This window comes from Centruroides vittatus, unplaced genomic scaffold (assembly GCF_030686945.1).
Source record: "Centruroides vittatus isolate TY-2023 unplaced genomic scaffold, ASM3068694v2 scaffold_752, whole genome shotgun sequence".
Classification (NCBI taxonomy): domain Eukaryota; kingdom Metazoa; phylum Arthropoda; class Arachnida; order Scorpiones; family Buthidae; genus Centruroides; species Centruroides vittatus.
Window position 1 is genome coordinate 3,575,203 of NW_027122716.1, and position 22,602 is coordinate 3,597,804.

The 22,602-nt window shown below is 30.3% G+C and overlaps 1 protein-coding gene and 1 long non-coding RNA gene across 3 annotated transcripts in view; one reads left to right on the plus strand and one right to left on the minus strand.

Annotated features, from left to right (window-relative positions):
* Nucleotides 1-22,602, plus strand: part of Taf2 (TATA-box binding protein associated factor 2) — a 101,923-nt gene that overhangs the window by 23,258 nt on the left and 56,063 nt on the right. For both annotated transcript variants that reach the window (XM_067287946.1, XM_067287947.1), the window contains 9 exons: nt 1,512-1,614; nt 7,544-7,662; nt 15,667-15,780; nt 15,862-15,961; nt 16,374-16,601; nt 16,678-16,770; nt 16,858-16,919; nt 17,358-17,475; nt 20,433-20,542. In XM_067287946.1, coding sequence (XP_067144047.1) covers nt 1,512-1,614; nt 7,544-7,662; nt 15,667-15,780; nt 15,862-15,961; nt 16,374-16,601; nt 16,678-16,770; nt 16,858-16,919; nt 17,358-17,475; nt 20,433-20,542 — 1,047 coding nt within the window. The remainder of the gene's footprint in view (nt 1-1,511; nt 1,615-7,543; nt 7,663-15,666; nt 15,781-15,861; nt 15,962-16,373; nt 16,602-16,677; nt 16,771-16,857; nt 16,920-17,357; nt 17,476-20,432; nt 20,543-22,602) is intronic.
* LOC136989669 (uncharacterized) lies at nt 21,102-22,315 on the minus strand. Its single transcript, XR_010882938.1, has 6 exons — nt 22,274-22,315; nt 22,034-22,176; nt 21,794-21,936; nt 21,554-21,696; nt 21,314-21,456; nt 21,102-21,216 (listed from the first exon to the last, which is right to left on the minus strand). It is a non-coding gene; the product is annotated as an uncharacterized lncRNA (long non-coding RNA).

Sequence of the window (22,602 nt, forward strand, 5' to 3'; positions counted from 1 at the left end):
TACACCCTACCTAAATAGATGGAAATAAGTTTTTTCTGTTAAGAATATTGTATTCAGTGAGACATTTGAAAAATATATAAAAATTGATTTAAAATAATGAATTTTAAATAAATATATTATGAAAATTTTGAAATAATTTCAAAAATCTATATTCCTTTCACAAGTGAATTTGGTAGTTGAGAAAGAAGAGATGAATAGCATTTATGAAAATGTTTAGACATTTTATTTACTATGAATGCAATTTAAAATTCTAATAACAATGACAGTTGAACTAATTGGCAATCATATTCTGATCAAACTGAATTTTTAACAGGTTCTGGTTAGTACTTTATTAACATTTTTATCTTTAAATTATTAAATATATATTCTAAAAAAGTGACATTGTTGAGAAGGACAATTCAGTCTATTAGAAAATCTGGACACTTGTATTTTTTTTATGTTACAACATAATGTCCCAAGAGTATTGTAATAACGTAACATTAATTGCTCATTAAACTGCTCTGTTTCATTTATGTTTGGAATATTGTTGTCATGACAACATGAATTTAAATCTATGGAGTATGAGCAACAATCTGTGCTAGCACATTCTTAAATTTATGTTTAAAAAAGATATCAAATATGCCTGTCAAAATTGTGTAGATTTTTAGTTTATACACTTACATAAGATGAATTAAAAAATCAAAATATGTTATCCTATAACAGAATGATGTATAGATAAAACTTGTCTTCTAACACTGTGTTGCAGCAAATGGAATATTCTAAGGTAATATCATTAGGATAATACAAGTATTCCTTGATTAATATGAATTTGATTAATGTACAGAATTAATTGCAACAATTTTTTTATATACATGGCGGTGTTTTAATTAACGTGGGTTTGCTAGCTGTCTTTACTTAACATAGATACCATATTTGATTAACGCAATTTTGATATACATGGTGGCATCGAGGGATTAATTAACCATATTAATCAAGGGATACCTGTATAATGAAACAGAAGAGCCCTAGGCAACAAAATTATTATTTATTAATTTCTATATATTGTTATGGAGAATGAATATTTATAACAAAAAATATTACAAATTAATGGTAAAGGTTTGTGCATAAGTATTGGAATGTAGGAATATATATATATATATATTATATTATATATCAGCAACAAATATTTTATTTTAAATACATTCAGCTATAATATTTAACTTGATATAAACAATCTATATACAAATGTCATATAGATAAACACTATGATAATGTTGCATTGTATATAGATACTGTAAATTTAGATTCAAAAGTTTTTAAAGGTATAAAATAGAAACTTAAGTTATTGATATAATAAAATTTATTGTATATTTATAAATTATGCTTTTTATAACAGAAATGCATAGTGAAATTTTATCAAGATTTTCCAGTTTTATTATTATATAAAAATTTTGAATTTGATGTTAATTCTATTTTTGTATTTAAACAAATTTAACACTTTAACGAAGTTTTACTTATTTTAATTTGTACAGACCATTTGAAATATTGGTTGATCCCTATATGCATGAAGTTACACATTTTTGCTTACCACAATTATTACCACTTTTGAAACATTCTACATATTTTTTGCATGAGGTGAGACTTTTAAAAAATATTTAAATTAATGTGTTTTGTTGATAAGTTACTTTTATATATGTAAAAATTAATCTCAATACAATCAAATTTTGAACAACAGCCACTGACAAGGAACATATAAAATGGCCATATTTTGTACGTAATTTTTCTATAAAAAAACAAGTTCCCAAAGAAATTTCTGCTGCTTAGAGGTGGCCATTATTGGCAGTTCAACTGTATTTACATGTGTGTTTTTTAGTGCCTGCATAATAATAATTTTTTAAAATTGAATCTCTATTTTACACATTTCTTTTCAAATTCTATTTGAAAAATTGATATAATAATTAGAATTAATCCCTATTAGATTTTGAATTATCAACTTGATTGAAAGAAGAATATTCAAATTTTAATGGAAATGTTTTTGGATGTATATAAAATTTGATTCGATTAAAAAGCTTGTGTTCTGAAGACAGGTCAGTAAAGTTTGAAGGTGTTAGACTATTAGATGTTTCAAGAAAATACTCCAGTAAAGCAGAACTTTGGAGTTACTTAAAGAAAGTTTTAAAAGAAATTCAACTCACACTTACAAGACAATGAGAGTTGGATTTTCAAGCTTTTAAAGTCTATAGTAAGCATGATATCAACTAATAGACTTGTCCTCTCTTCAATAAATAGGAGTGAATTATATTCCTAAATGAAATGAGCTAATTTACAATTCTGCTTTCCCAAACATCAGTTAAACAGTGCTTCATTATTTAATAAAGTAAATTATACATTTTAATTTTTATTCTTCTACATTTTGAACTAGTACTTACAGTCTTTTTTTTATTATTTAATCAGTAATTGTTTAACAAACTGCCAGATTATTTATCAGACTGTAATGAGGCTAATTTAATTATTAGATGTAAGCAATTTGGTTATAGATAGACAGTTAGGCTGCCACCTAATGATAAATTTAATAATCAGTTATGGCAATGTTATGGCAATGCAACACTTGGGCGATCTGCCTGGGGGTGCCTTCTGGTAGGTAACTGGTTTTTATTTAGGCATTAAAGATGTGGCAAAACTGGAAAACTATGTGGCCAGGCCATCTGGCAAGGCGTGAATTCATAACCAAACTACCAGAATTCAGGAAACAGAACTGCTTGGAAATAAACTTAAATTTTTAATGTAAATTTAGAATGTTCTGGAAATAAGATTGGATTTAACATTAGTAATTGAATCTGATGGATGTATTGTTTTATAATATATATATATATATATAATATATATACACACACACACACACACACACACCATGCTGGTAAGAGCATAAGTTTGCTGAAAGCCATAGAAGGCTATGGATACCATAGTCATTACCAGTCACTGCTATGAGTGACCAATATGGTTATATCTATATCTAATATGGAAACATATGCATGGCAAGCAGGAGTTGTGGGTTCAAGTCCTGTTCTTGGCCAGTCTTTTACAGTTTAAGTCCTTTAACCAAGCCAACTGTTTAACAGAATTTATCACACTACACTTGGCATTTGTTTACTTTCAGATTGATTAATACATTGTAATTCTAGTATTTTGAGAAAGCTTCTCTTGGATGAAAATGTTTCTGCAGGTAACTGTATATACATACAAAAATATAATAAATCTCAAATTTCATATGAAATATTGACTTTTAAAATTTTCACAAACGTAATCATTTTTTATAAAATGTTTGAAATCTTTATATTCATAACAGAATGAATACAATATTACTCAAAAATTTTTGAAGTATTAAAATTTCTCACACAGCAGTTGTAGTTTGATACTACTGTAGTATGGTAGCTGAAGATACATGCACTCATTGTCAAGTTGTCTGCTTTGTTTCAGCACATTCAGCATAGTCATTTTGTATCTGTGGACATTTTTGTGATCTTGTGTTAGACAAGTCTATGCTAGGGTTTTCAAACTTTCTTTTAAATACCAGTGGTTGAAGACAGATAGCCTGGCATACCATTAACTGCAGGACACCCATCTGTCCAATAAAACAATAACAATGGTGGCCCTAATATTTCAGCAAACATGCAAGCAGTGTGCAAACAAGGTGCAAATAAGACATTTCAGCTGAAACATAACTTCCCAGCAGGGCAAACTTGTAGGAAACCTGTGCCTGTTTATTTGACATTAAGATTTTTATCCTTGGTGAAAGGATGTTCACAGACACAGTCAAATCTGGTTCAAGATGAAGGCAGTTCCTGGGTTTAGTCTTGATATTAGCCATGGTGGAAAATGCATTCTCACACAAATATGATGATCCAAATGGAAGAAGAAGTGTAATTGCTTTGTTTGAAACTGAAGGATACATTTTTTTTGGCTTTACCCTAGAATTGTGTTAGTGATTTTTCCTGGAAAAGTTCATGCATATGATGATCTGATGCCATGTCTATCAGCGTTTCTTGCTGCTGGACAGAAAACTTGGATTGCATTACATTGTCCATCACGAATGGCAACATTACTTAGCAACTCTCAGTGTCACTTCTCTTATATATGAAAAACTCATGAGTGCAGCCTTTGCAAATGTTTTGTGATAACAACTTGTATTTTCTGTCAATGAGTGGCAGTGATTGAGTTCAGTTCAAGAAATTTGGACAAAATATGAAATGCATCTTGCATCTAGATTTCCATGTGTAACATGATTCTGTCAGAAAAACAGTTTCTTGTGAAATGCTGAAATTTTTTCTTCTATTGTAAAAATGTTGTGCCCATATCCTTGCAGAGACAGATTCAGCTCGTTCAGTTTCCCAAATAAGTCTGCATGGTATGCAAGGCAGGAATTCCAAAATATGTTTTTGAACTTTCCTGCAAGAGGTGTCTTATCTTTGAGGAAAAGGTATACTTCATCTCAAAGTTAAAAAAGCCTTGTCAAGATATTTCCTCTTGACAATTTCATGAGTTAAAATTGTCTTATGAGTGATTCTTAACTTCTGGTAAATTTTGGATTAGAAGGACATAACAAATTTGTTTGTTTGTCTATAAAGCAGTTTTTAGTGGTTACCATAAAAAATAGCATGAGTAGTTCACTCAGTGTCCATTAGGTCCTGAATTTTAAATCCAGAAGGGCACATCCTATTCTGCCCTGGTTCTCTCAGCTAAATAAAACTGCCAAAATATACTTTGTTACGATAACTTAGTAAGCAAGTGTCCAGTGAAGAATTTTCCAGTTTATATATTTATCACAATCTATTAATATATATTAAAAATAATTGCAAAATTTTCATTTTATTAGTTAACAGTAAAAATAGCTGAAAAATTTGATATAACAGTAGAGTCAAACAATATTTTTATCCACCAAATAGAAAAATAGTAGCTTAATTTGGCATAAAGCAGCCAAACCTAGAAATTGTGGCCATGGGAATTGCAACCGACTGAGAAAGCATTATATGCCTGATCTTGGTTTCTGCCTCTTACTGACTATCACATCATGTTGATATGAGTGGCAGTCACTGCAAGATTGATGCACCCTACTAGGATGCCTCGCACTTGAGGTGACGCTGCCAACTCCAACTATTACCATTTTCTCATGCAAAAATTAATGAGTGAAACAACTCACATTTATAGCAAGTTATGACTTTGCCAGGTCAAGTGAAAGCTTTGCATACCACTTTGAATTTGTCAGCATATCACAGTTTAAAAAACACAGGTCTATGCAATACATGAAAATGGATGGTGTGAATAAACAATGTTTCCATCTCAAATTTTGTTACAGGCTGGGTGAAAATGCTGTAGAAACTCATAAAATGCTTCAAATAACATTTTGTGAAAATGCATTGGGCCTCACACCTGCCTGCAAGTGGTTTAGTCAGTTTAAAAGTGGTTGTGGCTGTATGTCCATCAACATTGGTGATTATTCTAGCCATCTCTCTACAAGCATGACACAGAAAGCATCGTCAAAGTTCATGCAGTGATAGTGGCAGGCTGTAGAACAACAATTCATGAAATCTGTGGGATGCTGAATTGTCTTTTGGCACATGTTAAGGCATTCTGTTTTTGGAACTGAACATGAAGAAGAATACTACTAAGTTTGTGCTGTTAGAGGTGTCACATAAAATCTGTTGGGAGCTTTGACTAGGTCACAAATGACTCAGTTTCTATAGATGATCATTATTGGTGATGAGAGTTGGATTTACAGATAAGATTCTGAAACCAAACAGCAATCATTCCAGTGAAAGTCTTCAAGTTTTCCAAACCCCAAAAAAGCAACATTGACTTGATATTGCTTTTCACCTGTCAACGTATGCCACAGACCCCAATGTAAGAGCTGACTTGAATAACAGCAGTCTCACAAAAAATCATTTAAAATGGACCACATCAGGGCCTTGGAAACACTTGAGATTTACAAAGCAACCAAATCAGGAAATTGTATTAATTTCAAAGATAGTAACGTAATATCTTATGTGTGGTGCTATACTTGTGATGAGCATCTGCATTGGTAGTTATATATTATTCCTTGGAAGATAGATCACATCATTATTGTGAAAGATTTCTGTCTAGTAAATTATTTCAAAATTTTGTAGTATTTATGAAACCGTGCCAGTACTTATTCTGCAACTTGAACACTAACTATATAGTGTATTTACTCGGACACATGACAAATTTCATCACCAATTTTTATTCAGTTGATACGTGTATTAAGTGCTTGTACACATTTCGGGCTGTTGACGCCCCTCTTCAGCCAACTTGTACTTTTGTCCTGTATCTGTTGTCTATATGCTGACTGTTATGCATCTTCTTCTGATGAATTATGCCATTTCTGTTTTCTTAATTCTTATTGTAGTATTTATGAAACTGTGCCTATATAGTTAGTGTTCAAGCTTGAACACTAACTATATAGGCACGGTTTCATAAATACTACAATAAGAATTAAGAAAACAGAAATGGCATAATTCATCAGAAGAAGATGCATAACAGTCAGCATATAGACAACAGATACAGGACCAAAGTACAAGTTGGCTGAAGAGGGGCATCAACAGCCCGAAACGTGTACAAGCACTTAATACACATATCAACTAAATAAAAATTAGTGATAAAATTTGCCATGTGTCCAAGTAAATACACTATATAGTTAGTGTTCAAGTTGCAGTATTTCAAAATTTTCGGTTGTTATTACATACTGGAGAAAATTAATTTTTGTATTCAAAAAACTTTCTATAATCTTAACATTTCATTTTTGCAAATGACAAAGAACCTGATGAAGATCTTGGTTAAAGATAGAAAACATTAGTTCAGTGAATATATTTGTTTTGTATTGGAAATTTAAAGGTTGTGGAAGATATATTTAATTTTCACCTTACAATGTTTTTTTGGCATAGATGAAATTGACCATAAGGAATTTGTCCCACATTATCAAATCTGTGAATGCAACATTTATTGTGATGTCCTGATGCAATTAAGGAAATGTGTATGGAGAAAATGTCCCATGACATGATGGGAGAAAAACTGGCTTCTCTGTCACAATGATGTTCCAGCTCAAACATCTTGACCATGCTACACTTCTTGGTGTTCAACAACATGACACTTGTCCATAACCCAGATTTGGCTTCCTACAACTTCTTTCTATTCCTCGAGCTTAAATTCAAGCTAAAAGAGGAAAAATTTGTGGCAGTAAACAAGATCTAAGAAGAATCACAGGCAGTATTGAATCACAAATGATGATATTGCAAGGCATTCTATTTGTGGGAGGCATACTGTGATAGATGTTTACTCTCTGATGGGAACTAGTTTGAATGTGATGATGGACAATAGTATTTATAATGAATAACTGTTTGTTTACAGACATACTTTGTAAATTTTTGTGTAGCATCTCACAGTTTGTTTTATAGTGTGTGTAAATAAAAACTTTAAATTAAGTTAAAATATTTTACTAAATAAATAATCAATAAAAAAATTGAATGATTAATCTATATATTTTTTCTTTTAGGCATTTGAATTCTATGAAGAATTATTATCAAGTCGTTATCCTTACTCTTGTTATAAACAAGTTTTTGTTGATGAGGCATATGTTGATGCAAAACCATATGCTACCTTGACCATTCTTAAGTAAGTTTTATTTTAAAATTTAAATTATATGTATGGGTGATCAAATGAGAAGAGAGCTTGGAGTTTGATGATGCCAGTATCATCTGATTGACTTGTCATATATCATCAATTTCCAAGTGTAATATAAGCTTTTTATTGTTAGTTAAATTTAAATTTGCAATAACTGGAAACACCAAAAAACAGAATTTTAATAATAGAAAGTTATGGAAAAAAAATTACTGAAAGTTAAGGTGATGGTTTATTTGAAAGTGTCCTAAATTGTCTGTGCTTACAAAAGTTTGTAAACTCTTAAACAAGTGATTAGCCATGGGATCTATGTAACAGATAAAGAATTATTATAAAGGAAAAATTATCTGAGGAAAGACCATGATATTCAAACATACTTAGAAGTGAGTTCCAGAGAATCTTTAAGGCATTTATCTCAGACCAGATTATCATATACTACAAAAAGAACAAAATTTTGGCCTGAACTTTTTTGTATTTAACATTGAAATGCTTAATGAATCTCAACATCACAAGTCATAGTAAACAAATGTTTAAGATTTAAATATTTCTTGTTGAGACATAACAAGGTTGGATGACTCAGTATCATTAAATCTGATTTGTAGTATTCCAAACTCCTCACATTACTATGCATGACTTACTTTCCCAGTTGTTATATGTAACTGAGGAAAAGTATGGCAATCAGTCAAAAAATAACCCTCTCCCAAATTTTTATATTTTTGGATTACCTTGAAACGTTGAGAAAATTATCTAGGGGTAGATAATTTTGTTTCAAGCTTATATAATTCCTATACTTTTTGTCAAAAATTTCTTAAAATTTGCAGAGAGAATTGTGTATTAAGGGCATTTGAAGCTATTAAATTTTGTTGGTTAGTGTCAAGGAAGTGGGGGAGATAGAGGGGGGTCGTGTCATATCTCGAGTGAGGTTAATGAAGATTTTACTTGTTATTAGCATTTACAATTTTTATAAAATGCATCTCTACCTTCAAAAGTAAGTTTTTTTTTACCTATTTATAATAATTAATAATATGAAAGGTTTTTTAATAAAATTCATAACAGATGGTGCCACCAAATGTTGCCAGAAAAGTTATGCAATTTATTGGTAGAGTTTTTTTTATTTTATCACCTGGTATAATTTTTTTTGTAATTTGTTGTTTATAATACCAAAAAAAGTATACAAATATTTTTGTGTATTTAACTGTTTTAAATGTTTTGTGTAATTTCACAGAGGCATAGCCTCAAGGTGATTGTTTCTGTAGTTTGAAAATTGGGTTTATTCCTTGTGGATATGAGTGATTTAAGAAGACAATTTCTTTCTTCAATATATATTTTTGTATATATGTTATGGACCAAGTGATTAATACGGGCATTATGAATAATGACAAACAAAATCGGTCATTGTAATAAATTTTAGGTGTTTTAACATAAATTATCAAATTGACCGGTCATTATGAATATCGCTATCAACTAGTTGGGCAAAGTGATAACAATATGTTGAGGAGCAATCATCCAACTTACGCTAGCCAATCAGCACTTATATCTGAGTTGTGCATGTGTATTGCATTTAGTACTGAATTTTAAATTTATGAGACCAGTAGTTAATCTTGTGTGGCATTTTAATTTTACTGGAGGCCCAGGCTATAGTCGATGCTGCTGCAACATTGGTCGCAAGTCTAATAGATGCAAATACTACTAAGAAAAAAATTATGTAATTCCAAATGGCATCAAAATCTTAATTACTCGAATAAATAAACTAAAAAACATTTAATTTTTTTATATAATTTATACCAAAAATGAAATTCCAGAAGTTTCCTGTAACACTTGAATTAATTCACGGTAGTTCTTGAACACATGTATCAATAACTAGTGTTGTTAAACAATCGGAGGCTTGCCGGCTGCTCCCCTCCGGGAGGAGTCCATCAGGAACAGGAACAATCGTGACCGCCGCCGTGATGGGGCACATAGGTAAAATTTTACCATTTAATTAATATAGTTAATAGTACTTAGTTTTAAAAGATTACATGTTCTTTTTAAAATACTTTGAAATAATTCATAAAAAATAAATATTTCTAAATGAAATAAGTGGAGTTTTTTAATCAAATTAAAATGTTGCACAAGATTAACTATTGGTTGCATAAATTTAACATTCGGTACTAAACACAATATGCATGTGCAACTTAGATGCAAGTGCCAGGGCTTAAAGTGACTCTCTTTTTTTAGCTTTTTTTCATAGCTCCTCTCTTTTTTAGCTTTTTCTGAGAAAAATGCACTTTTTTAGCTTTTTTTCACTTCCCATGTAAAATTTTTTTTTTTTCGTAATTGCGCTCAGGAGCAAAATAGTGACCAGCACGTCCCTGTATTGCCTTATGGACCGTGCGCGACATGATAAGGCACTGTCGTATACACATGTAGTGTACTACATTTATATAGACTAACAAAATGAGGAGCTTCCCAAAGCTTGATACTCTGCACATGCTGTAGGAATTTGCACGTGGGTTCTCGTTGCTTATATCCTTGTGAAATACCGATCTCCACGGCGCTTCGATATAAGCTGCAGCTGCATTAAGACATAAGTACACTTCTAGTTCGGCGTTAAGAGTGATTTTTATACAGCATTATTTTTAGCATTTGTATTTATTTAAGCGCAGTGAACAAAAGAAAGAAATAGATTTTATTTAATACTAACAGTAGAAACTCCTGTTTTAACAACGGAAAATTGTATAGAACCCAATACTTTCTGAAGTAAGTTGCTAAGCAAACTTCTTCCCAACCGCCTGCTATTCTTTAGCTTAAACGATGACATTACTCGTTTTTGACTACCGTAGAAAAACCGAAAATAATAATTGTTGAGCGATAATAAATTTGATTTCTACTGTTGTTATTAAATAAAATGTTGTAGGACACTTGTTTCAAAGCTTGTATCTTTCTAGCACTGTGTAAAATTAAAGATCGAGCGAATCTCGTGCCAGGAAATACAAGATTTTAAACTAATATCCTAAATATTAATAACTTCTGTAGAGACAATCTTTAGACAAAGACAAAAGTTTGGTTTTAAGTGAGTGCTTATATATTTGGCATGCACCATGGTTTTCTGCATTCTAACGATGTCCTTCATTTTCCATTTCGACAGAAACTATAAAACTTGTCACGCGCGTGCGCATTCGAACAGCTGCGGTCAATCCGGCACCAAATTAAAAAATTAATTTGTAAATATTTAGCATCGAAAAACCACTATTTTCACTTTAATCTAGCCTTTCGATATGCTTCTAGTCAAACTCAGTCAAAAAATTAATTTAATTATAATTTATTGAAGATTTTAATTTTTTAATATTAGAAAGTAATTAGCATAAATTACATGGTGTCATGTCTCATCTTCGCTCCCGTTCAAGTTTATTGTCCTATATATGTGCTCGATGTTCGTTTTTACTTCTGCTGGGGTTTTAATTCAACCTCGACCGTTTGGTTATGCAAAGTGGGGAGATGGGCATCACGTGATCGCGTACCTGACTTTTTACAAGTTTCCTTACCTCGAAAGAAACTTATATTTTTTCTTGATTTTAATTATTATTAATTAACTTTTTTGATGGATTCTTATATCTTTGTATTATCTAAAGTTGCAGATATAAATGCATAAAACTTTATTTAAAAAATTGTTTTTCTTATATTTTAAAATTCAAAAATAAATTAAATATCGGAAATGCTAAACTATAAGTACAGTGTGTTTTACATTATCATTGCGAACAGATACAGCCAATTATTTTATAAATGTATTTATTATTTTAATTTTTATAAATTATTTAATTTGATGCAACGTAATCAATTAATTACTGTGGTGCGTTAACATGGGCGTAGCCAGGAAGGGGCATGGGTGGGCACGCCCCCAGTTAACCTGGTGCCCCTCCCCAGAAAATTACAGCCTCTACTAGGCCCCCCATAACAAACTCTGGCTACACCAATGCACGTTAATTAATATGGAGGTGAGACTCGATTCAATTACTTTTTTCAGACGTTAATTACAGTGTTATTTTTAGCGATTATAAAAATAAAAAGCGTGCGTTCCATCTTGATCTTTTGTAAGCAAAATTTTATGATTTTAACTTTTAAAAAATGAGATTTTTATTTATAATTTCTGTAATTTGATCTATAAGAGCAAAAAACTAAACTTATCAAATATCAACTTTCTGTAAATAATTTCATCATTTACTTATTAATGTCAGATTTGTTAAATTTCATGGGATTGTATTATTTTTCAACTTCAGGGTAGTAGAAAGCTTTGTATATTTTCTCCCGTGAAAGTAATAGACTCTGCCGGTTCCCCACTGTGAAGGACAACAAACTGCTAAATGTTTAATTACATTGTTTTCATAAACTCTCTTCTCTGTCAGTTGTGGGTTGAATGACTAACAAATTGTTTTATTGTATTCAGGGGAATAGATTTAGAGACTAGTATTACCAGTAATGAATTCTGTAATTTTTCTGTAATTTTTAAATGATTAAAAATATTGATAAAATTACCAAATAATTGATTGGGTCACAATTACTAGTGGTATTGCTATATAACAGACATGGGCAAATGCGGCTCTTTTTGAGTTTTATGGGGCTCTTGCTGAAAGTGTTAATTTCTGCTTTTTATTATTATTTTTACAGTTTTATTTCTACAATTTTGTGAAAATATGTTTATTAAAAAAATTCAATACTTGTTTTATATTATATAATAAAATCGAGGTACGGAACTGCAGTACAGAATAAAAAAGTACAGAACTGCGGCTCCCATGCATTTTGCAAAACCTACATTTCGGCTTCCCACTGAACTTTTGCTTGCCCTGAACATGCAACCCACTGATTCTGCCAGAAGTTGTTTTTTCTTCTTTTTTAATTACATTTTTTTTAATGAAGAAATCAAAAAATGTACTGTACCTTGAAATAAATGGCATTTGAAATTTGGCATGTTATATGGAAACACATTCTGGTAGTTATGTTACTATTCCATTTGCTTTGCTGTGTAACGGTGGGAATTCTGTACGGGGTACATGAAAACTTAATGCAGGCCTGTTCTGGCTTAATGCAGTCTTACTGGTCACTTTTCTGGAGTATAAACTCAGCCTAACTATTTTCATATTTAATCTTATCAGTCCACTTAATAATCAATCTAATATCATATGCAATGTTATTGATACAAAATATGTGCGCGTTTCTGTGTTTTTTTAATAACGCCTATTTTTGTTCATTTTAACACTATTAGCTTTTTTAGCTTTTTTTCAGTGTGAACTCTTTTTTTCTCACTTTTTTTTTATTGCCATGACTGCTTTAAGGCCTGCAAGTGCTGATTGGCTAGCTTATGTTGGATGATCACTCCTCGACATATTATCATCACTTTGCCCAACTAGGTGATAGCAGTATTCATAATGACTGATCAATTTGATAAATTAATCAATATTTCTCAGACTGTGCACCCATTTTAATCATTATTCATAATGACTAGGCATTATGAATAATGCCCTATTAATCACTTGGTCCATAACATATATAAAATATGCAAAAAATATAGTAATTTATTGAGTTATCTCTACAGAAACTTTCTATATGTGAACAAGTTTTTTTGTAGACATCAAGCACCTATAATTGATGTTGAAAATTTGCTTTGTCTTAACTACCAAAAATACATAAATTGTACTGTAAGAAAATAATGTAGAATATCGATGTCTAGACGTTTGTCTTGTTCTTTTTATAATTGTTTATCTTAGAATATATTATTAGGGTGTGGCTATCATTTGTTTTATGGCATAGTCTGTATATTCAAAATAAATAAAATATTTATTAAAGTTATATTTATATATGATATAATAAAGAAAGTAAATTTACAATTTTATTTCTAATCTACATTTTCAAATTTAGACTTATACAGATTCTTCTTGTTTTCTTCTTTTCACTTTATTGCTTTGATGCTATTTTTGCTACTAGATTATTATTTAATGTAGTTTGAGGAATTCTATAGCTGTTCCTGTAGCTGTCTCTAAGCTGTTCCTGTGCAATTTGATTTGTCATAAAGATTAAGCAATTTTCTTGTTGATATGTGTTTCTTGTCTTTAACTTCTCAAAGTACGAATTATTTAAAAAAATAACTTTAGATGAAAAAATCTTTCATTTTCATTTAAAAGTAAGCATCTATTTTATTTGAAAAAAGTGTCATTCAATTTTTTTCAATTTGTAAAAGTTAGTTCCTAAATGGCACTTTTCCATTTGGATAGCCAACTTTACAGGGGCCTACAGGGGCAACGGGTGGCTTCTCTGCATAAGTGTTCTATTGTGCTGAAAAGCTGCCATTCATAGGTTAACTTTAAAAATAATTTAAAAATGAAAACATAATGAAACATAAAATGAAAATAAATTTATTGACATAAAGACATATGTTAATTACTTAAATTATACTTTTGTCTACTTTGGACATTCTTGTGAACTAGGACTTGTTATACAATATTATGTTACATTAAAATATATTTTAATTTGAAATTGTCTTTTTCTCTTCCCTCAGTATGACAAGTCTTAGTTCACTAGAACATCCAAAATAGACAAAAGTATATAATAAGCAATTTTGTTTGTTTTTTTTTTCTTTCAAAGACTAAGATGCAAGTCTTTATTTCTATGACTCCTTTAAACTAAAAATCATACACTAATCTGTCAAAAGACTTTAATACTGTTGCTGACAGATTTTCATGACAAAAAAGTAGCCAAAAACACGTATTAAAAGATACCAAGATAGACAAATTTTTCTAATCGTAATTTTTGGAAGTGTATAGGAAAGTAATCATATTAAAAACAGATTTAATGAGAAATGAGGAAAAAGATGTTTTAAGTGTAGATGGATCAAATTTTTATCTATATCTATTGAGTGCTACTAATAAGATTTGCAAAAGGAATGTAGAAGAGATTTTGACAGTCTTAGATTTCATTATTGATGATTTTTAAGGAACAGTTTATCATTTGTTTGAAAGAGACAGACACTACAAAGTTATTTGAAGTGTAATGAACAACGAATAGAAAATGTGAATGAATTTTCATAAAGCATTAGAATTCAGCTGCCAGATGACTGTAAAGGCACCAGCTTGCCATTCTGGAGACTTAAACTCAAGTCTGAGTCAGACAGTTTTATTGGTGAGTTGATTCTGATTTGTTTTGTTCCATTTCTCATTATCTGGATACTCTGAATGTTGGCTGACAAAACCCATGATGATCCAACAATAAATTAATGAGAAATTATATTAGCATATAAGGAAGATTGAAGAGGCAGAAAAAAAGTAACTACTTATCTGGAATAATAATAATCATATTCATATTTAAACCTTGCTATTATTATTATCATCAAGTTAAACATTCAATTGTCATTGATTTTTAAATGCTATATTTTAAATAGTTCTGATATTTTATGTCTTTTTAGTATTAAAATCAAAATATAAATACTTAATATTTGAACTATTTCTCAAATAGTTATTTTGTTGTTGTTATAAAATAATTTTTTGGAAAAAATAGAGTAACGAACGGAACGTAAATGATTGTCATTAGTTGAATGGTCAACTAATGACATATTACTAGTATAAGAACTATTAGCGAGGCTGAGGCCGAAGTTTTAAATGCGAAAACATGCACGTCGGATGTTCAGCGCCACTTTCCCGTAAGCCTAGAAGTTTGACAATGGCCTTTGGAATGTCGAGCATGATTCCACTGACTTTCCAAACACCATTATCAAACTTCTAGGCTTACAGGAAGGCGACGCTGAACGTCTGACGTACGCATTTTCACGTTTAAAACTTTGGCCTCAACCTTGCTATTATTATTACTAGATGAAGTGGATTTAACATTATGATTTTTTTTACTTCAACAAACAGATATAAATATTAAATAAATACAATTTATAAAAATGAATTGATATCTATTTTTTTATTGTAAGAAAAATATATATAATTAATATTTTTATTTGTTGAAAATTAAATATTAATTTTGTAGCACAAACTTGCTTCATTCTCGACACATCATTGATCAGACGTATTTGTCTCGTAAAATTATGTCTCATTCTGTAGCTGAACAGTTTTTTGGTTGTTTTATCAGCATGTATTCATGGTAAATATAAATTTATTTATCATCATATATAATTTTATAAAATATGTTATTAAAAATATTTTTTGTGAAAATTTTTATTAGGTCAGATGTATGGCTTCCAAAAGGAATATCATCTTATTTAGCAGGACAGTATTATAAAAAAGCATTTGGTAATAATGAATATCGTTATTGGATACATAAGGTATGACCGATTATCTCTTTAAAATAAATTTTAAAAAATTGCAAATTGTATTTTCTGAAATGTTTTTAAATGCTTTCCTATTTTTTCTCTATAAAACTGATAGAAAAATAAAAGATGTAATTTGAACTATACAAATATAAAGCTTTCTACATAATTGTGTTAATTTTTTAACATTATTTATATTACTGAATTTAAATTATTTTTGAGGTTGTATTTTATTGACATAATTTTACATTATTATATGTAGAATATGTACAGCTACAATATTTAATGTTCTTTGTAGTAACTAAAATATTTCTAAGAGTATTTTAAGTATTTGTTATCTAGAATATTATAGAAATTCTAAATCTTTAAAGTATTGAATGATAATTATGCATAAATCCATAATTATAATTTAATAATTTTCTTTTAGGATCTACAAGATGTAATAGCATATGAACAAAAACATGATGGTATAATATTAGACTGTAGTGCTATGCCTTCTGGATCTGTTTCAAATTCTGGAAAAGAAGGAAGTTTCTATTTTCCAACTAAACATTTACATACAACTTCACCTAAATATAATCAGATACTGTGGAAAAAATCTCATTTGGTTATTCGGATGTTAGAAGATAGACTTGGGAGAGAATTATTATTACAGGTTAGAATGATTGTAAGATGATAACTCATTTTTCAAGTAATACTAATTATAGGAATTTATTTTTTTTTATTTTTAGGTTTTTAATAAGCTGTTGTCTTTAGCAAGTTCAGCTGCTCAGCAGAAAGTTACTAGTAATGTTTGGTTTAACATGTTACTGTCAACTAGTAGTGTAAGTGGCATTTTGTTATTTTACATTATCGATAAACATGTTTTTGGAATTAATCTTTTTATGAAATTATTTATATTTTTATTATAGTTTCAGAAAGCTATTTTTACTGTTACTGGAAAAGATATCAAGACTTTTCTTGAGCAATGGGTGTATCCTTTACATATAATACATTTATTAGTAGAAATTAATTAATCAAATTGCAGATCTATACATTCCCACTGTTGTCATATCCCCCTGTCCCTCATTAATCTCAAAAACATCTAGACTAGCTATGGAAAATTTATGAGCCAAAGGCCTTGATTAACTATACATGAATTTTTGGTCTGAACTGGAAGTCACATGGTTTCAATTCAAAATTTTTACCTTATCTCAAGAACAGAGTTAAGTAGATGAAAATCAGGACCATGTATGGAAAGTTTAGGGACTGGAGATTCCAATTAACTATGTATGAACTTTCAGTCTTGACCAGAAATCACATGATTTTTTAAAATTAAAAGATGGTTAAAAATTGCAGTCCAACATTGTGATCATGTCACAATAAATAATTGCTCATTAACTATTAGATTTCACTTAACTTTTTATATTAGAAGACAAGGTGGTCATGCAAAATTCCATGGCACTTTCATTTTTAACAGAAAGCGAAATACTGTTGAATTAGAAATTAAACAACAGGATCTTCAGTCCAAAGGAATTAGAAGATATGTGGTTAGTAAATTTGAATATTATTTATCTTTCATTAATGATAGAGTAATACTTAAGAATCATTATAAAAAAAGTTTAATTAAATAAGAAATATTACTTTAAAATAATCTGAACTAAATACTGCACCTTTAACAGTGGGATTTTAGAAGAATGTTAATGTTTTAACCCAGTTAATGGGTCACCTAAGTTGTCAAAATTGGAGTTTGACTTGTTTGAGTCTGAGGATGATCATTAACCAGGTAACGTTAACCATTGAAAACATTAGCATTCTTCTAAAATCCCACTGTTATAGGTGTAGTAATTAGTCCAGCTAAGTCACCACGGTGGCTAGTATAGCATCTTCATTAATCTGATTATTTATTGGGCTGCAATTTGAAAAAATTGTAGACTTATAAATTTCCACTGTCATTGTCTGTCTTTCCTTCCTTAATCTCGAGAATGGTGTTAGATAAGTGAAATTCAAGACCAGATATGGAAAGCTTGGAGACAGGAGGCACCAATTAACTATATATGAACTTCTGATGCAAACAGGAGGTCACATTATTTCAATTAAAAACTTCCCCTGAAAGCAGTTAATAGATGATTGGCATGACTCCATTCCTAATGGAAAAGTATGATGTACAGGGGCAAGACACTACAGTACTAATTTGAGGTGGAGAGCACATAGTTTTAAATTAAATAAATTTAAAATATGATTAAAAATTGCAGCATGGTATTGTGACAATGTCACAATAGATAATTTCTCGTAATAAAATTGTTTTTATCGCAGAAATACAATGTAATATTGTAAATAAAATCATGAATGCAAAATTTTGTCAGTTTCTGGAATTTGTAGTCTGATATTACGTATCAGAAATTTGGTAGATTTTTGTAATTATAAATTTAAAAATGTCATTAAAAGTACAGGTATAGTTTAATTACGTTAATTTTATGTAAAAAATATTTTTGTAAGCGATTGTTTCAAAAACAAAATTAATCAACTAATAAATTGTTAAGTAAACAAAATAATGACTAGTAAAAACTGGTTAATTTTAAATAAACTACATCAAAAAACTAAAATCCAGCAGAAATGGTAAAAAATTTATTTTAGTGAATGGTTTCCACCATTTTCAGGCACTTAATATTTTAATTTCAAACTGCACAAGATGTAACGTTTTGATTCAAAATACACAGGCTCATTGATTGATGGAGTGGGAACCTTGGTAATCTCATAGACCATGTAATTATGAAATGAAGCGAGTCTTCCAAACTAATGGAAACAAATCTGCATTCTTGAAAATTAATGGCTGTATTTTTTGTAGTGGCTTTATATGTTTCTAATAAACTTCAAAAATCTGAATTGAGTTCTCTTATGTGTGCAATGTGGAATTTGGGTACTATTAAAATGTACCTCAGTTTAGGGCATAAGCGGCCAAGGCAGTAGAAGCCTAAGCACCACTGTAACCTACAGGAAAGACTGTCATGTAAACTCTGTATTAAATACCAGAATAAATTCTATTGGATACTGAGGTTTCAAAAACCTAAGAAAGAAACACACTCTGTGACCCAATTAATAACTTGGGATGGTATCTCTCCCCCCTGAGTTTTTGTTGGAAGTATTAAAAAAAGAGCCTTCGTATGTGCCACCACTCAGACGTTGTTTAGAGTGTTCTATGCTGGATGTGGAGAAGCTCAAAAGGTCTTCTGGATTTCCAGAAGGAATATTACAGATGGACGATGCATTTCACTATGAAGAACATTAAACCAAGCAAATGTGATACAATGTTTTAAAGAAACATAATTAAAAGCAAGGACTGGATAAGAGGTAATGAAGTCATGCTTTTCACGGTTGACAAGAACAAATAGACTGTTTTAATGAAGAGGGTAATGTACAAGAATATCCTGAAACTATACATCGATGAAACTGAATGTGAAAGTATGGAAGCTACCTCTATTCCCTGCAATCTAGGGTCAAAAGATTCACATGTTCTCACCTTGGTAAACAACTTAAAGTAAACAGGCCAGTTTTAGAAAAAATTCCGATGTTTTTAAATTGTTTACGTTTATGTTACAAGAAAATGCACAAGCTAAGCCTCCCACCTGCAAGTTAGAAAAAGCCCTACATAGCCTTCTTAGCATGGACCTCACAAGCTACAGGTATATTGTTGCCAACTCCATAGAACTGGTTGGTGAGCTTAGACAAATTTTCTCTGTAGAATACTTTATTGTATTATCAGAAAGCAGAAAATCTGAAGCAGAGCTCAGAAGGAGCCAGAAAATGTTTGTTTACATTTACATTTAAACATAGATTTTGTTGTTGGGCACCTGGAGGGTTTTTTGGAGGTGTGTTAATATTATAAAAGAAACATCACAACTGATCTGAGATGAAGCCACACCAACTGCTATATAATGTCGGGCTATTTTCTGGATATTATAATTTTAATTATCGATTGATTTGTTCTTAGGGGAGGCATTATGTGCCATCTCATATTAAATTTAACAATTATAATATAATTTCCAATATTATATTGCAGTTGGTGTGGCTTTACACTAATGAATCGGGTTTTCATAAGATGTTTATATATGATCTGAGATATTTTGCATTTTTTATCAATATGCTAAATTAAATAAGTTGACTAACATAAAAAAGTGAATTATATTTCTTACTCATTAATCACAATATAATTTTGTTTTTAAGATTAAATTTAAGTTAATTCCGAATCTTTCTTGGTTAAATTGATAAAATTTTAAAAATTATCATGATGCTTAGCAGTTTGTAGAATTAGATTATTATATTAATTTTTAGCACTTAATCAAAGTTTTTTTTTAATATTTAGTAATAAAATTTTATATATAAATATATAACTTTACTAAAGATAATCCACAATTAGAACCAAATCTCTTTTTGGATAATGATTAAAATGTTTTGATTATAGTTTACAGTTATAATTAAAATCTAACTTATTTCTTATGATGAATAGGGCCCTCTCACAGTCACAATTCAAGAATTAGATGGAACTTTTAAACATAATTTACAGATTGAAGAAAATGCAACAAGACATGACATAACCTGTCATTCAAAAAGCAGAAGGTAATTTTTTTTTTTAATAAAAAAGCTATTGATTTGATATTAAAGATATTTTATTTTTGTTTGAAATTTGAATTGTAAATTATAGATAAATGTTAATGAAATCTTCACATACTTCGGTCTTAAAATGGAGAAATTCTTTGATTTAAATTATCAGTTCATTTATAAAAATTACTATACCTTAATCCAGTGGTTCCCAATCTTTTCTAGGATACGGAACACTTTTGTGAGCAATTTTCTTTAGCGGAACACTTACTTAAGTTAATATGAAATACATAAGCTTGTCATCAGTTATTTTATTAGAATTGAGCAGTTATAATTCAAAATCTCTACTCATATTATTAACACCAATTCTAAGACAGGAAAAAATATACCTAAATAACTTTAATGGGAAACTTGTGCCTGATGTTTTTTACATATTTCATTCAGTTTTTATCATTGCCTTTATCTTATTCGAAACAGTAGTACACTCCATAAGTACGAGTCGTACATATATATTTAAGTATATAAAAAAAACAACGTTTAACAAATTACTTTGCTTTTCGTTTATTCTTCCGTCGTTCGCTACCAGTTGACCAGTCCACATTTCCACAAATACGAAGGCGACCTTTCTTTATAGGCTACTGCCGACGTAACAAAATGTAAAATAGGTAAAACGTCCTCTGGAGCTATCGCCACTTTCCGTAAAAATTACAATTTAAATATAAAACATAACACATGGCCGATGGTAATACATTGTATAAATATATAAAAAAACAACGTTTAACAAATTACTTTGCTTTTCGTTTATTCTTCCGTCGTTCGCTACCAGTTGACCAGTCCACATTTCCACAAATACGAAGGCGACCTTTCTTTATAGGCTACTGCCGACGTAACAAAATGTAAAATAGGTAAAACGTCCTCTGGAGCTATCGCCACTTTCCGTAAAAATTACAATTTAAATATAAAACATAACACATGGCCGATGGTAATACATTGTATAAATATATAAAAAAACAACGTTTAACAAATTACTTTGCTTTTCGTTTATTCTTCCGTCGTTCGCTACCAGTTGACCAGTCCACATTTCCACAAATACGAAGGCGACCTTTCTTTATAGGCTACTGCCGACGTAACAAAATGTAAAATAGGTAAAACGTCCTCTGGAGCTATCGCCACTTTCCGTAAAAATTACAATTTAAATATAAAACATAACACATGGCCGATGGTAATACATTGTATAAATATATAAAAAAACAACGTTTAACAAATTACTTTGCTTTTCGTTTATTCTTCCGTCGTTCGCTACCAGTTGACCAGTCCACATTTCCACAAATACGAAGGCGACCTTTCTTTATAGGCTACTGCCGACGTAACAAAATGTAAAATAGGTAAAACGTCCTCTGGAGCTATCGCCACTTTCCGTAAAAATTACAATTTAAATATAAAACATAACACATGGCCGATGGTAATACATTGTATAAATATATAAAAAAACAACGTTTAACAAATTACTTTGCTTTTCGTTTATTCTTCCGTCGTTCGCTACCAGTTGACCAGTCCACATTTCCACAAATACGAAGGCGACCTTTCTTTATAGGCTACTGCCGACGTAACAAAATGTAAAATAGGTAAAACGTCCTCTGGAGCTATCGCCACTTTCCGTAAAAATTACAATTTAAATATAAAACATAACACATGGCCGATGGTAATACATTGTATAAATATATAAAAAAACAACGTTTAACAAATTACTTTGCTTTTCGTTTATTCTTCCGTCGTTCGCTACCAGTTGACCAGTCCACATTTCCACAAATACGAAGGCGACCTTTCTTTATAGGCTACTGCCGACGTAACAAAATGTAAAATAGGTAAAACGTCCTCTGGAGCTATCGCCACTTTCCGTAAAAATTACTTATAAATGTATTACCGTCGGCCATGTGTTATATTTTATATTTAAATATATATTTAAGTTTATGAAAATTTTATGATTTTAATTTTTTGATATTCGGCTGCTCGAATACGATTGTACACTTTCCGATTTGCGACTAAATCTGCGGAACACTTGGGAGATGCTTACGGAA